The sequence below is a fragment of the Taudactylus pleione genome, unplaced genomic scaffold (assembly GCF_031769625.1).
Source record: "Taudactylus pleione unplaced genomic scaffold, aTauple2 ptg001750l, whole genome shotgun sequence".
Lineage (NCBI taxonomy): Eukaryota > Metazoa > Chordata > Amphibia > Anura > Myobatrachidae > Taudactylus > Taudactylus pleione.
This window is the reverse complement of record NW_028286147.1, coordinates 990,064-1,006,289: the sequence shown is the minus strand read 5'-3', so window position 1 is coordinate 1,006,289 and position 16,226 is coordinate 990,064. Positions and strand designations below refer to the sequence as shown.

General features: G+C 51.1%; 1 protein-coding gene across 1 annotated transcript in view; it reads left to right on the top strand.

Annotated features, from left to right (window-relative positions):
- Positions 1-15,360, top strand: part of LOC148439488 (acyl-coenzyme A amino acid N-acyltransferase 1-like) — a 57,419-nt gene extending 42,059 nt beyond the window's left edge. The window contains exons 4-5 of the mRNA XM_088464680.1: positions 8,833-9,028; positions 14,939-15,360. Of these exons, the coding sequence (XP_088320806.1) occupies positions 8,833-9,028; positions 14,939-15,360 (618 nt within the window). The remainder of the gene's footprint in view (positions 1-8,832; positions 9,029-14,938) is intronic.
- The last annotated feature ends 866 nt before the right edge of the window (positions 15,361-16,226 follow it).

Genomic DNA, 16,226 nt, shown 5'->3' with positions numbered 1-16,226 from the left:
AGTAAGGCACTGGCACCCCATTCCTCCCCGATATTTTTGGAGTAAAAAAATTAGACAGTTGCCCCCTTTCCCACCAAATATGTGCCCCCAGCCCCCTAGGCTATATGAATATACAGTGCCAGCACAAACCAGGGTAACACAGGTCCTTACCTGTATAGAAGCAGATGAGACAGCCTATCTCCGGTTCCATGCCCTCCTCCTGCACCCGGCACAGGTCCCTGAATCCCAGCTGAAAAAGGTAGTCATTCTGCACGAGCAGCAGCTTCTCGTGCGGCCCCAGGCTGCGACTGCTCTCCCTGTGTGGCTGCATGTACAGGGCAACCAAGGCCAGGACATGGTACAGGCGGCGCGCAGGGACTGTCACCGCCACACAGGGCTGCAGCTCTGCACTCAGCTCCTCCACAGAGGAAGAGGACACGGCCCCGCAATGGAAGAGCTTCAGCCCCTGGCACACAACGGGGCTCAGGCTGTCAGAGTCCCGGAGCAGAGCCATGCCGCCGCCCTCCTCCCAACACTCCCTCCCCGGGTATCTGATCTCCGGCTCCTGCGGCATACCCACCCAGGCTCCCATGCCTGAGAACACCTCCGTCTCCGCTCTGTCCCACGTGGAGGCAGCTGCAGCATCGTGGGCCTGGCCCAGCGCCCCAGACCAGCCTCCCCCCGGCCGAAGCAGGTGGGCAGTTACAGAGGCATATCTACCCCGTAGCTGTGGGTGACACCTCCGGGTGGCGGCCCCCCTGTGGCCACCGCCCCTGGCGAGTGCCATCCTGGCCAATGGGTGGATACGCCCCTGGCGTGCACTGTGGCGTGTGTTCCAGCAGGGATGCGGAAGTTGGACATGGTTGGCACCACTTACAATCGATGTTTGGGGTATTTAAGGAGTTGGAAGTGCAGGGTACGTTTGCTGCTGATTCTCTAGGTGCTGGTTGTCCTGTCTGTGATATGATGTGCTTGTTGCGCTTCTTGACAAACGTCTCATTTGGTAACCGAAACGTTGACTGCTTATACCATGTAAGAAAATAAAGGACTAAGGGTCGGATTAATTACGGATCGCTATACACAGACGGGCGAATGTTGCATACTGCGCATGCATATGCATCGCAGTGCGCGTGCCCGAAGACAGAGCCATCGCAGAGTGATTGACAGGCAGTAAGCGTTTGGGCCATACTTGCCTACCTTTTTATTTCTCCTCCCCGGGAGCAGCCTGGGGAGGAGAAGCAAGTGAGTTGCGACAGGGCGGGGCCTGACGTGGTAAATTGCCATCATTTTAAATAGGGGGTGGGGCTAAATTACGCAATTGATGTAGAAACACGTTTTTAAGCCCCGCCCCCTACATGGGGACCTGCCATCACCGCGGCAATTCTCCCCATTCTGCCCACTTCACTTGGAAGTGGGCAGAATGCGGGAGGTGCCTACCCTTCTGGGGGGTGCGGGTGGTTACTCGAAAAATTGGGAGCCTCCCGCGAATTCCAGGAAGGTAGGCATGTATGCGTTTGGGGGCAGTGATGGGGGAGTGGTTGGAAAAACGCAGGCGTGCCTGAGCATTTGAACGCCGTTGGCTGGGGGTTCATAAACTAGCCACTGCGATTGCATATGCAGCTTGTGTGCATGCGTGAGTCCGGAATGCCGGGGGCGGGGTCTGCGGGGGGACGTCATGACGTCATAAAGCCAGCCACCGTGGGTTTGTGGGTAGCGGTGGCTGGCTAGTCAGCAGTTCACACACAGTGTGCTTGTCCGCGGCTTCATCGGTGCCCCCCGGCGGAGGTAACAGCAGCGCTGCAGTGATCAGCAGCACGGGTGTTGGGCAGCAGTCAGGGGTGTGGTAGCCTTTACTCCCCCCGCGGTGGCCGGCTCAAATGTAAGGCAACTGCGTCATATATATATATATATATATATATATAATATAAAATATATAGTCCATGGTGGCTGGGTGAGTGTCACAGGGATACAGAACTGCACTCTGAAAGTGCACTCACTGGCAGCCAATAAATAGATGGCCGTCAGTGAGTGCCCTTTCAGAGTGCAGAGCCGCTGGCGGCTGTGTGTTTGTTACTGTGTAGGGCAGAGCGCTCTCACTGCGGGCTGCCCTACAGTTGTGGGGCCCTTACGTCAGGAGGCTGACGTTCGACCTCGCAGTGGGATCCGAGTTACTCGGGGACACCCGAACAGCGTTCTGGTGGACTCTGATCCCCGATGTTCAGAGCGGTTCGGATTCCACAGAATCAGAACCACTCATCCCTAATTATAATATAAAATTCCTACTAAGCTATCACTAAGAATTTACATGCAGGCAGTTTGTGGAGAGTGCACTGTCAGTAAGTGCACTTTCAGGGGCCTATTCATCATCAAAGGCCGTATGGCCTCCGATGATTTTGTATTTAACTTGCAGCGGGGGAAAAGTGACAACGGATCAATTCATCATTGCTCCGGTGAGGGGACAGCTGCTCCGAAAAGCAGGTGTCCCTGTGGTTAGTATCACAGCTACTTCTGTATCTGCGTCACTTACCTGCTCCCCGTCATTCTCGGCTGCGCATGCGCGACCTCGGTCAGTGGTGTGGTGACCTTTACTCCTCCTACGGTGGCCGGCTCAAATGTAAGGCAACTGCGTTATATATAAATATATAGTCCATGCTGGCTGGGTGAGTGTCACAGGCACACAGAACTGCACTCTGAAAGTGCACTCACTGGCAGCCAATAAATGGATGGCTGTCAGTGAGTGCCCTTGCAGAGTGCAGTTAATGCCTATGACCGCATATGTGTGTGTGTGTCTCAACAACTAAAGCTAGAAACCTCTATCTTATAATATAAATCACAGTTGCATTGTGCCAGGTTAAGTCCAGTAATGTTATAATTAGGGATGTGCGCCGGACCATTTTTGCCCTTTGGACAGAACATGACACGCCCTCTCCGCACGGCACATTCTGCTACCACCTACAATCTCCCTGAAAATGGTTTTCAAAAGTAGGCAAGAATGTGGTGAGTGCCCCTCATTCTATATCTCTCTCCCTCTCTCTATATAAATACATATATAATATCTATCTATAATATAGAGAGATAGAGATATATATGCAGATGGACCAGCACTCTGATATCTAAACAGACTGCTTCGGCACCCTCTGGTAAGAAAAGGTATGTACTGTACGCTGTAGAAACAAACAGCGGCACTAAGAGTTTTCCAAAAAACAAAATGTATTAAATCATAGTGTCATAGAAAAGATGAAGTTTCGGGGCTCACATGCCCCTTTGTCAAGGTGAAAGATTTTATATATATATATATATATATATATATATATAAACACACACACACACACACACATTTACAGTGCATCCGGAAAGTATTCACTACGCTTCTCTTTTTCCACATTTTGTTATGTTACAGCCTTATTCCAAAATGGAAAAAATTATTTTTTGTCCTCAAAATTCTACACACAATACCCCATAATGGCAACGTGTAAAAAGCTTTTTTGCGATTTTTGCAAATGTAATAAAAAATAAATAAATAAGAAATCACATGTACATAAGTATTCACAGCCTTTGCTCAATACTTTGCTGATGCACCTTTGGCAGCAATTACAGCTTCAAGTATTTTTGTATATGATGCCACAAGCTTGGCACACCCATTTTTGAGCAGTTTCGCCCATTCCTCTTTGCAGCACCTCTCAAGCTCCATCAGGTTGGATGGGAAGCGTCGGTGCACAGCCATTTTCAGATCTCTCCAGAGATGTTCAATCGGATTCAAGTCTGGGCTCTGGCTGGGCCACTCAAGGACATTCATAGAGTTGTCCTGAAGCCACTCCTTTGATATCTTGGCCGTGTGCTTAGGGTCGCTGTCCTGCTGAAAGATGAACCGTCGCCCCAGTCTGAGGTCAAGAGCGCTCTGGAGAAGGTTTTCATCCAGGATGTCTCTGTACATTGCTGCATTCATCTTTCCCGCTAGCCTGACTAGTCTCCCAGTTCCTGCCACTGAAAAACATTCCCACAGCATGATGCTGCCACCACCATGCTTCACTGTAGGGATGGCATTGGCCTGGTGATGAGCGGTGCCTGGTTTCCTCCAAATATAACGCCTGGCATTCACGCCAAAGAGTTCAATCTTTGTCTCATCATGGTCTGAGAGTCCTTCAGGTGCATTTTGGCAAACTCCAGGGGGGCTGCCATATGCTTTTTACTAAGGAGTGGCTTCTATCTGGCCACTCTACCGTACAGACCTAATTGGTGGATTGCTGCAGAGATGGTTGTCCATCTGGAAGGTTCTCCTCTCTCCACAGAGGATTGCTGTAGCTCTGACAGAGTGACTATGGGGTTCTTGGTCACCTCCCTGACTAGGGCCCTTCTACCCAGATCGCTCAGTTTAGATGGCCGGCCAACTCTAGGAAGAGTCCTGGTGGTTCCAAACTTCTTCCATTTACGGATGATGGAGGCTACTGTTCTCATTGGGACCTTCAAAGCACCAGATATTTTTCTGTACCCTTCCCCAGATTTGTGCCTCAAGACAATCCTGTCTCAGAGGTCTACAGACAATTCCTTGGACTTCATGCTTGGTTTGTGTTCTGATATGCAAGTGTGGGACCTTATATAGACAGGCCTTTCAAAATCATGTCCAATCAACTGAATTTACCACAGGTGGACTCCAATTAAGCTGTAGGAACATCTCAAGGATGATCAGTGGAAACAGGATGCACCTAAGCTCAATTTTGAGCTTCATAGCAAAGGCAGTGAATACTTATGTACATGTGATTTCTTAGTGTTTTTTTTTTAATCTAATTTGCAAAAATCTCAAAAAAACTTTTTACATGTTGTCATTATGGGATATAGGCCCTCATTCAGAGTCGATTGCTAGATACAAACAGTCGCTCTGAATGAGGGCGGCCGCTTGTGGTGTGAAGTGCGGTCTCCTGGTCACTAGCTAAGCTGTGGGTTACCACCCACAGCTCTAGCGAGCGACCAGGTTGATGGTCGCGATGGTCAGGACCATCGCCACCATCGGGGCTTGCGACAAGACCCTAAGGTTGGGTCTCGGCAAGCACAAGCCCCAGGGAGCTTACTGCTCTGATCGAGCAGGTAGCTCCCCACTGACATCATTGCAAGTGTTCCGTTGGGAACGCCTCCGTTTGGCCGGCCACCCCCCCCTGCCCGCTTCCCAAACGGGGCGAGCTGTCAATCTCCATCGACAGCTCGCACCCTTTGGTGCGAGACCCGTAGCGACGGAGCGTCAGTCGCTAGCCGGGTCTCGCACATGCGCAAGTCAGAGCCGGCTCCAACGTGCGCATGCCCAGTGGGCAAACATCGACCCGGTTGCGATTGCTCAGCGCTTGCGACCGGGTCTGAATAAGGCCCATTGTGTGTAGAATTTTGAGGACTAAAATGAATTTATTCTATTTTGGAATAAGGCTGTAACATAACAAAATGTGGAAAAAGTGAAGCGTAGCGAATACTTTCCGGATGCACTGTAAATATATATATATATAAATATTACAGGGCATCCGGAAAGTATTCACAGTGCTTCACTTTTTCCACATTTTGTTATGTTACAGCCTTATTCCAAAATGCTATTTTCAGATCTCTCCAGAGATGTTCAATCGGATTCAAGTCTGGGCTCTGGCTGGGCCACTGAAGGCCATTCACAGAGTTGTCCTGAAGCCACTCCTTTGATATCTTGGCTGTGTGCTTAGGGTCGTTGTCCTGCTGAAAGATGAACCATCGCCCCTGTCTGAGGTCAAGAGCGCTCTGGAGAAGGTTTTCATCCAGAATGTCTCTGTACATTGCTGCATTCATTCTTCCCTCTATCCTGACTAGCCTCCTGGTTCCTGTTGCTGAAAAACATCCCCACAGCATGATGCTGCCACCACCATGCTTCACTGTGGGGCATACTTGCCTACCCTCCCGATTTGGTCGGGAGACGCTCCCGACCTCCCCGGAAGACAGGCAATCCTCCCGGCTGCCGCCCACCCCTCCTATCCCCCCCGCAATTACCTCTGAATCCCCCGCAGCGATCGCGTCATTTTGGCCCCGCCCCCTGCTTCACAATACCTGTAATATCGGCATTGTGTAGGGGGGCGGGGCCAAAATGTCACGATCATGTGGCTCCACCCCCGCTCCACCCACAAATACTCACAGCCTGGCCAACCCCACCTCCTTGAGCTGGCCACGCCCCCCTGTCATGCCAATCTGGCTGCTCCCTCCCGGAAGGGGCAGCCAGAAAGTTGGCAAGCCTGCTGTAGGGATGGTATTGGCCTGGTGATGAGCGGTGCCTGGTTTCCTCCAAACATAACGCCTGGCATTGACGCCAGAGAGTTCAATCTTTGTCTCATCAGACCAGAGAATTTTGTTTCTCAGGGGGTGAGAGTCCTTCAGGTGCATTTTGGCAAACTACAGGCGGGCTGCCATGCGCTTTTTACTAAGGACTGGCCACTCTACCATACAGGCCTGATTGGTGGATTGCTGCAGAGATGGTTGTCCTTCTGGAAGGTTCTCCTCTCTCCACAGAGGAATGCTGTAGCTCTGACAGAGTGACCATCGGGTTCTTTGTCACCTCCCTGACTAGGGCCCTTCTCCCACCAAGGGTTGGGGGACACACAATTACCGCAGCTATAGGCATTTGCTGCTTTTACGGATGTAACGGCGTCATGCACAGCACTGATTACGGCTGCGGTAAATTAAAGAGTAGATATGGAAAAGTATCTATTTCCCGAAAAGCTGTCATCGCAAAAATTGACAGCTTTTCAGAATAGATACTTATGGGGAGGAGTAAAGATGAATTCCTCCGGTAATTAGGTAGAACTCCATGCGAGTTCTAAACCGAATTACCTCCATCTAATTTTTAGGTAATGAAAAGGCCCCTCAATTGCCTTTTATTCTTTCCTGGTTCTTTTATCTTTTATTTCCTTTGCCTTTTTTCTTTTAAGTTTTTTTTTCTTAACTGTATATAGATATATCTATGTATTTATGGCTGCTTTGGATTTTACTTTTAATAACTTACTTCTTCTGTCCCTCTAATTATATTTTCTGTCCCTATATTGTTTTATTTCTGTGCCCCTGCTATTGGTCAGCGGCATGCCCTATCCAAGCAGGAGTCTGTGCCAGCCGCCACTGCACACCCGGGACACACTATTCAATAGGTGCATCTCGTTTGAGGGATCGGGAGCCCGTGGTAACATACTGGACTCCTGTTATGGTAGCAGGAGTTCTCCCATTCATCTGGGAGTCGGCTGGGAACTGGTGGCCATTACAGGCATTCGATCCCAGTAGAGGGGGCAGGGCTTATCGGACATTTTAGAAATGCACTGCAGGGCTTACTCCAGGTGGGCTCTGGAGCCAGCTCTGCTCTGCTGCTGTTCAGGGAGCACCATGAGTCGGCAGCTACAATGTTAGGTCACTTAAAAATAAAAATGTTCTATGCCATCAGCGTCACTCTTAATTATTTTTCTGCCACACCCTTAAGTTTTTTTTTCATCGGATCCCCAATTCTTTGTCACTGGCTTGCAACCTGCTTTTTTTGCAGTCCCAATGTATCCCCTATGCTTAAACCTCTGTGGTGGTTTCGCTGCAACAGGGAACCTCTGAAGAAATTGAGCCTCCTTAGGCAGACATTGTTTTGAGCTGGTATTCAGTATGCATATAGGAGATTATGCGGTACAGAAGTCACCTGTTTGTGTAAGAATAATACGTCATCTTCATAGAACAGAGGTTCAACCAGGTAATGCATAGTAATGGAAGTTTTGGGGCAGGGCAAAATGTGAAGTTCCTTGTTCAAATATCCTGGACCCATCACCCTCCTATGTCTCTCCAGCTCCATCCCCTCTGCATCTCTATAGTCATCCCCCCCTGCATCTCTAAAGCACCATTCCCAACTGTGTCTCTCCAGCACCATCCCCTCTGCATCTCTATAGTCATCCCCCCTGCATCTCTAAAGCACCATTCCCAACTGTGTCTCTCCAGCACCATCCCTCCTGCATCTCTATAGTCATCCCCCCCTGCATCTCTAAAGCACCATTCCCAACTGTGTCTCTCCACCACCATCCCTCCTGCATCTCTCCAGCACCACCCCCCTGCATCTCTCCAGTGCAATCTCCCCTATATATGTCTCCAGCTCCATGCCCCACTCAGACTCTCCAGATTCCCCCCTGAGTCTCTCCAGCATCATCCCCCTGAATACTGAATAAGGGCCTGAGTCACACGCAGACGTAGCCACATCTTTTGCCGCTGCCGCGTCATTATACTAATGTCGCAGTTGATTTCTTTAAACCTTGCATCTCCTTGCTTCTGTGAAAATCCATCTCGGTGCATCTTTAGACTCACTATCGGTACATTAATCGAAAATTGCACCAGCTCTGTGGCAGTATGATGTAATGTGTGAGCAGTTGTGCATATTTAGATGCAGCAACGGTCAGCAATAAGCACACCTCTGCCTAGCCCCTGTTAACTCCAAGAAACGGCCACTAAAAACCACACTCCCTGCCTTCAAAATTGTTCTGCGTCTCTGCTTGTTAACCATTGGAGACGCATGTGCAGTGTGGCTCAGAGGCATTCGCGGTAGTGAAAACATCGGACAACTGCGTGCGTATCGGCAGTGCGTGCGGTTAGCAGGCAACTCAGAATCACGCCCTATGTGTAGCACATCAATATTCCACTCTATTAGTCTGGAGGGAAAACTAAAAATCAAATTGTCCACGACTGTAAAAAGTACAGACCCTGCTAAACCCTGATCACCTAGGCAAACGGCACAATGCACATGTACTATAGTGCACACATTCACAATGCACCATTACGTCAATGATCAACCACTACGAAATTACCGCATGAACTGCTCTTACTGAGGTTTATTTGTTTCAGGTGTCCGGAGAGGGACTCGGAGTTGTTGGCCTGAGCAAAGGAGCAGAGATAGCTCTGGCTATGGCGTCTTATTTGCCCCAGGTCGTTGCCACGGTCTGTATCAATGGAACCACCACTGTGTCCGGCAGCAGCACTCTCCGTTACGGTGATCTTCTACTGAGAGGAATTCCTTATAACAAAGAAAATATGAGATATGGTAAGAACTTACCCTTGTTATCTCTATTTCTACGAAGTCCATAGGGTTCCACAGGATACCTTGGGGTATAGGTGTGACGTCAGTCGCAGGGCACCAAAGAGTTAAGCTTTCAGCCTCCCAGGATGCACTAGGTCCCCCTCCTATACCCCGCCCCCGGGCCAAGGCACCTCAGTTAGTTACCAAGCCATAGGCCGGAGGAGGAGAAGGAAGAGAGAGAACAAAGATCTGGACACATACAAGAATCACATTCTCACCAGAGGGAGACGGAAAACCGGTGACCAGAGCAAAGCCCATCTGCAGCACAGGTGCGACAGGGCGGGAGTCCTGTGGAACCCTATGGACTTCGTAGAAATAGAGATAACAAGGGTAAGTTCTTACCATATCTCATATTTTCTACTTCAGGGTCCATAGGGTATCCACAGGATACCTTGGGGATGTCCCAAAGCAGTGTCCTTTAAGGGTGGGGACGCTCCTGTGCAGAAAGTAGAATCCGCCGCCCGAAGGAAGCATCCTGAGAGGCGAAGGTGTCAAACCTGTAATACCTCACGAAGGTATGGACAGAAGACCACGTAGCAGCCTTGCAGATCTGAACTGCCGAGGCACCACGTCGAGCTGCCCACGAAGGACCCACAGACCTAGTGGAATAAGCCTTCAGAGAAGGAGGGACCGGTAGGCCTTCATGAAGATAAGCTTCAGAAATAGCCATACGGATCCAGGCTGCCAAAGTTTGCTTTGAAGCAGGCCAACCCTTTTTACGGAAGCCATAGAGGACAAACAAAGCGTCCGACTTCCTAAACGAAGAAGTGCGGTCAACATAAGTCCTTAAGGCCCGCACAACATCCAAAGAGGCCTCACCCACGGAAAGACCCGGTGAGTTAAAGGCCGGAACAACTATTTCCTCGTTAACATGAAACTGGGAAACAACTTTGGGAAGAAACTCGGGCCGAGTGCGGAGCACTGCCCTGTTCCCATGAAAAACCAAGAAAGGGGGTCTACAAGAAAGAGCCCCTAACTCAGAAACACGTCTGGCCGAAGCAATGGCCAGAAGGAAAACAGTCTTAGCTGTTAGCCATTTAATATCCACTGAGCCCAGTGGTTCAAACGGCGGTCCTTGGAGAGCCCTCAGGACCACAGCCAAATCCCAAGGCGCCACAGGTGGAACAAAGGGCGGCTGAATACGGAGAACACCTTGCATAAAGGTGCGCACATCCGGGATTGTAGCAATCCTACGGTGAAACCAGACAGATAGGGCCGAAACCTGTACCTTCAAAGAAGCAAGGCGAAGCCCATGATCTAGTCCCGCTTGCAGGAAGGCGAGAATCCGAGACAGACAAAACTCCCGCGGTGCATAACCTCTCGGTCGACACCACTGGAAGAACGTATGCCACACGCGATGGTATATCCTCGCGGAAGACGGTTTCCGAGCTCGTAACATGGTACGCACCACAGAGCTGGAAAACCCCCGGGACCTCAGCATGGCCGTCTCAACAGCCACGCCGTCAAAGACAGCCGAGTCAGGTCCGGGTGAAGACAAGGACCCTGAGACAGAAGGTCCGGTCGTAGCGGCAACCGCAGAGGACTGTCCACGGACAGACCCTGAAGGTCTGAGAACCAGTGCCGTCTGGGCCACGTGGGAGCTATCAACAGGAGCGTCCCTCCTTCCTGTTTGAATTTCCGGATTACCCGTGGAAGAAGGGAGACCGGAGGGAACAGGTATGCGAACCTGAACATCCACCGGACGGACAGAGCATCCACCAGAGACGCCCCTTCGTCTCTTGTGCGAGACCCGTACACCGGCAACTTGTTGTTGTGCCGGGACGCCATGAGGTCGATTTCTGGAAGACCCCACCTGTCCACCAGTAGTTGAAAAACGTCCGGGTGCAGGGACCATTCCCCTGGATGAACGTGCTGGCGACTTAGAAAGTCCGCCTCCCAATTTAGCACTCCCGGGATGAAGACCGCTGATATGGCTGGAAGATTGCGCTCCGCCCAAACCAGGATCCAAGAGACCTCTACGAGAGCCGCCCGACTGCGAGTTCCTCCTTGCCTGTTTATGTAGGCCACGGTGGTAGCGTTGTCCGACTGGACCTGCACCGGGTGACCCTGGAGAAACCGCTGTGCCTGCAGGAGAGCATTGAAGACCGCACGGAGTTCCAAGATATTTATTGGAAGCTCCGCTTCTGTCGGCGTCCACCTGCCCTGGAACAAGTGTGGACCCGAAACTGCTCCCCAGCCCCGAAGACTGGCGTCCGTTGTCAACAGGACCCAATTTGGAACCCAGAACGGACGTCCCTTGTTGAGGTGGGTCGTCTTTAACCACCACGCAAGGGACAGGCGAACCTCCGGGGTGAGCACAATCGTCTGGAACTTCAGAGACTGAGGCAGCCCGTTCCATTTGGACAGGTGCTGCAGAGGTCTGGAGTGAAACTGGGCGTATTCCACCATGTCGAACACCGACACCATGGAGCCCAGTAACCTCATCGCCGAGTGTAAGGACACCCGGCGGCTGTGCAGACAACTGCGCACCCTTGACTGTAATGCAGAGATCTTGTCCTCCGTCACGAAGATCCTTTGCTGTCCCGAGTCCAATAAGGCTCCAAGATGCAGAATCCTCCGAGACGGGATTAGAGTGGACTTCTGCCCGTTAATTAGCCAGCCGTGCCGTTGCAGCAGTGCAATGGTCAGGTCCAAGTGGTGTAACAGGAGCTCTGGAGATCCTGCCACCAATAACAGGTCGTCCAAGTACGGCAACATGCGGACTCCCTGCAGCCGCAGAGAAGCCGCCATGACCGCCATCATCTTGGTGAAAACACGTGGTGCTGTCGCCAGGCCAAAAGGTAACGCCCGAAACTGGAAGTGGTCGCTGCGGATTGCAAACCGAAGGAACTCTTGATGGCGCAAAAGAATAGGGACATGCAGGTAAGCGTCCTGTATGTCCAATGACACCATGTAGTCCCCAGGTTCCAGCGCCAGAATGATGGACCGTAGGGTCTCCATCCGAAACTTCGGGACCCGCAAAGACTTGTTGAGTGCTTTGAGGTTGAGAATCGGACGATATGACCCATTGGGTTTCTGTACCAAAAATAGATTTGAATAGAAACCCTGGCCCCTCTGGGAGAATGGAACAGACACTATAACTCCAGCCTGGAGCATAGTGTGTAATACCTTCCGCAGCTCCGTAGCCTTGTTCTGGTCTGATGGTAGACCCGTGGTGAAGAATCGAGCCGGGGGTCTGTGCCGGAAGGAGTGGGCGTACCCGTGGGAGACCACCTCCAGAACCCAAGTGTCTGTTGTAGTGAACGACCAACACCGGGAGAACTGCAGCAGGCGGCCTCCCACCCTGGGATCCCCCAAGGGGAGACCCGGACCGTCAGGCCGCAGGCTTGTCATCTGGCTTGGGGGCCGGACGTCTGGTACTCCATGCCTGTTTCCGGGGCTTGACCGATTTCTTAGGGCCAGCCTGTCGAGGAAACGACTGTGGTTTGGGCCTGCCCTGGGCCATAGATGACCGAAAGGACGATGGTCCAGAACCAGAAGGAGCAGCGGCCGACGGAAGACAAGCAGATTTGGCTGCTGCCAGCGTGGCCACAATCTTATCCAGATCCGGACCGAAGAGAACTTCTCCGGTAAACGGCAACGCTTCCAGACCTTTCTTGGAATCTGCGTCCGCCTTCCAGGATCGCAGCCACAAGGTGCGACGAGCAGCTACCGCTGCTGAAGAAATTCTAGACACCAGAGTACTAATGTCTAGAGCCGCCCCATTGATGTAGGTGGCCGAATCACGGAGATTGCCAATCAACTCCGCCTGTTCGGCCGGACAGTCGGATTCAAAAGAAGCCTCTAATGAATCCGCCCAGCGCTCCATCGCTCTGGCAACCTAGCAAATGGCCATAGCCGGCCGTGCTGCCCCCCCTGCAAGGGAATAAGCGGACTTCAGGCAGATTTCTACCTTGCGGTCCGTAGCATCCTTAAGGGAGGACATGGATGGCATCGGCAATGTGGCACTACGGACAAGACGGGTCACGTGAGAATCCACCTGTGGAGGGGATTCCCACTTAGCAAAATAATTATCCGCGAACGGATAAGCCACCGCCAGGCGTCTCTGTGGCTGGTATCTTTTGCCAGGTTGTTTCCACGCCTCCTCTAAATGGTCCACCAACTGACCCGAAAGAGGAAAGACTGTGGCATCGCCCTTCACATCTTTGAAAAAGGCATACTTAGATTTAGCCGCTGGGGGAACTTCGTCCTCAATCACCAAGGCTGTGCGCACCGCCCGAATAAGTCCAGAAATATATACTTTGGACTTAGCATCAGCGTCCTTAGTATGGAGAGGTTCCTGATCGTAAGGATCCAGAATCTCCCCATCATCAGACGTCTCTTCGTCATCCTCATAAGGAGCGGACAGAGACGCCACCGGCCTTTTATGAGGCCGCATCACAGACTCCCCTTGCAACACATCCGATAAGTGCTGTACAGAACTCGTCGGGGAGTTAACCCACGCTGGTTCCTGAGAACCCGGGAGCGGGGAAATAGAGAGACTGTGGGGTACCACCAATTGTCGTGGGAACCCCTGCATGGGTGACGACACCACAGACTGCTGGGACAAACCCATCGGAGTAAACGCGGGCTGCGGAGCTAACTGGCCCACTAAAGCTGTTAACGCCTGAGCGAAACAAGCCCAGGGCGGCTCCTGTACCGGTGCTGTAACCGTAATAGGCCGCGCCATGGACAAACACTGCCGGCAAAGGCCCTCCGCGCTACCCTCCCCCTCCGCTAACGGTACTTTGCACGTGGTACACTGTAGCCGGAGGGGAAAATCACTTTCAGACATGATGGCACCACGTATGTGACCTCTCTCACCAATTAAGTATTAAATAGGCGAGAGACCACCCTGCAGCACCGCACCGCAAGGGCTTTAGCAGAAAGAACAGGGACAGTAATAAAGCTGACAGTTTAGAAAAGAAAAGTTACAGGCAGCGCTAGCACAGTCACATACAATGCAGAGAAATAACAATTCCTGCACTAACAGCACTGATCACTCAACTACACAGACACAGGGCCTGGTAGGACACAGCGCTGCATACACAGACCTGAGCCACAGCGGAGGAGAGGTATGCGGGGGGACCCAGACCACGATGCTTCTTTCCAGACTTCCAGCAGCGTTCACCATGCGTTGCAGAGAAGATGGCCGCCGAGGAGCAGAGAGAAGCTGGCCTGGGGGAGGAGCGCTGACACAGGGCCAGTCAGCACAGTGCAGAGAGGGCTGTGTGCAGCGGGGGAGGCGCCGGCTGTGAGACAGGGAAGGCGCGCTCCCCTGGCATGCATTTAACCCCTGGGACGCCGCAGCGCTACCGCTCTGCTGCGGTCCGCTGTCCCAGGGGGTAGTGGAAAGCGCAGGTTCAGTACCTGGCTCCACGCTGCAGCCAGTCCCCAGGGAGCCCCCTGCCTGGGGACTTAGGACCATGTGACCAGCGGGGACCCACCGCGGGACCCCGCTGCTTACCTTTGTCCCCCTTGGATCCGGCCATGGTCCGGAACATCTGGGGTCACCGCTAGCTGTGACCCCAGATGCTCACCAGCATCCCGGATCGGTACCGGCGTTCTGGTACCGGCGGGGGTGTAGGGAAGACAGCATGGACGTCAGGACTGACTGTCCATGCTGTACATCCAGATGTGCAGCCACAGCTGCACTGAAGAAAGCTTCAGGGGCTCTTCTAGCCCCCACTCCGACAGGTGCACCCGACGCCGGCCGGGCACCAAACTAAACTGAGGTGCCTTGGCCCGGGGGCGGGGTATAGGAGGGGGACCTAGTGCATCCTGGGAGGCTGAAAGCTTAACTCTTTGGTGCCCTGCGACTGACGTCACACCTATACCCCAAGGTATCCTGTAGATACCCTATGGACCCTGAAGTAGAAAGACTTCTTTTTAACCACTCTGGGTCAATCGATTATTCCTGCATGAGAGGAGATATGAGAGATCCAGAGTACCAGGACTCTGTACTTCACCTGGAGAAAGCTAGAGGTCCCATTCTCTTCTTGGTGGGAGAAAAAGACCAGTGCCAAGACAGCTTATTGTTTGCTAAGGAAGCATTAGCCAGGGCAGAAAAGTATAACAAGAAGGATGTGTATATGCGTTGTTACCCAGGCGCTGGACATCTCCTAGAGCCTGATGGTTCTCCTTTCTGTCCCCTTTCAAGATCTGTTAGGTCTGATGTTACCATGATGTGGGGAGGGGAGCTTGTGGCTCACTGCAGAGCACAGGAAGTCAGCTGGAAAGAGATGCAGGACTTTCTGCGTAGAAATATACCGTGCTCCCGCCGGAATAAATTGTGAACGAAATACTCTTTTCAATAAATGTAAATTCAATGGGTCATTTTTCTGTCTTGTTAATCCAGGCTGCTTGCAATTTTAATATCATATTGTAACTTCTTTATACACACACACACTTTATATTTATATTACACCAGAAATGCCCCTAACTTGTGCTAATGTTTGTAAATACAACCAATAAAAAACCACACCTATGAGTATTAGCTGCACCTCTCCCTTAACCTCCTGTTAGATGGGTCTTTGGAACGACATAGAAAAAAAGAAAGACAAGAAAGGGCACTGGAAAATTACACTATATTATTTATCTTATTACAGGTCGTCCTGTTTTTATATATCACTTATAAACAAACAATTTATTAGTTAATTTATGCAAAAAAGTCCAAAAACCGATCAGTCCTGGATCGGTGACATCAATGGGATTCCTTTCCTGCAGGTAGACCAGGTAATTCCAAATATTCTCTGTACGAAATGGTACAGCAGCAAACTGCTCCTTCAAATTTTTGGTTTTCCTCTTGATCTTTACTGCAATAGACCCTCGCACCAGAAAATCACCCAAAACACGTCCCAAAGGCCTCCATTAGTTATTTATAATATTTATTCCATATAAGAACAACTTAAAAGAACTTAACAACCCAGCTTACATTGATTGTTTTCCACAAAGACTGATATAATGAGATCACATTCAATAGATGTCCACATCCGTGCTATTTAACTAAAGGCTTCACACTGGATTCATGAACTCCAATATTACAATAAACCAACGCGTTTCGTCCTTACAAGGGCTTCCTCAGGGGTTTTATCTTAAGACAAAAAAAATGGGTGCATAACTACAAGTACGAGAACAAAAAATGCAATAATGACTTCTTTAT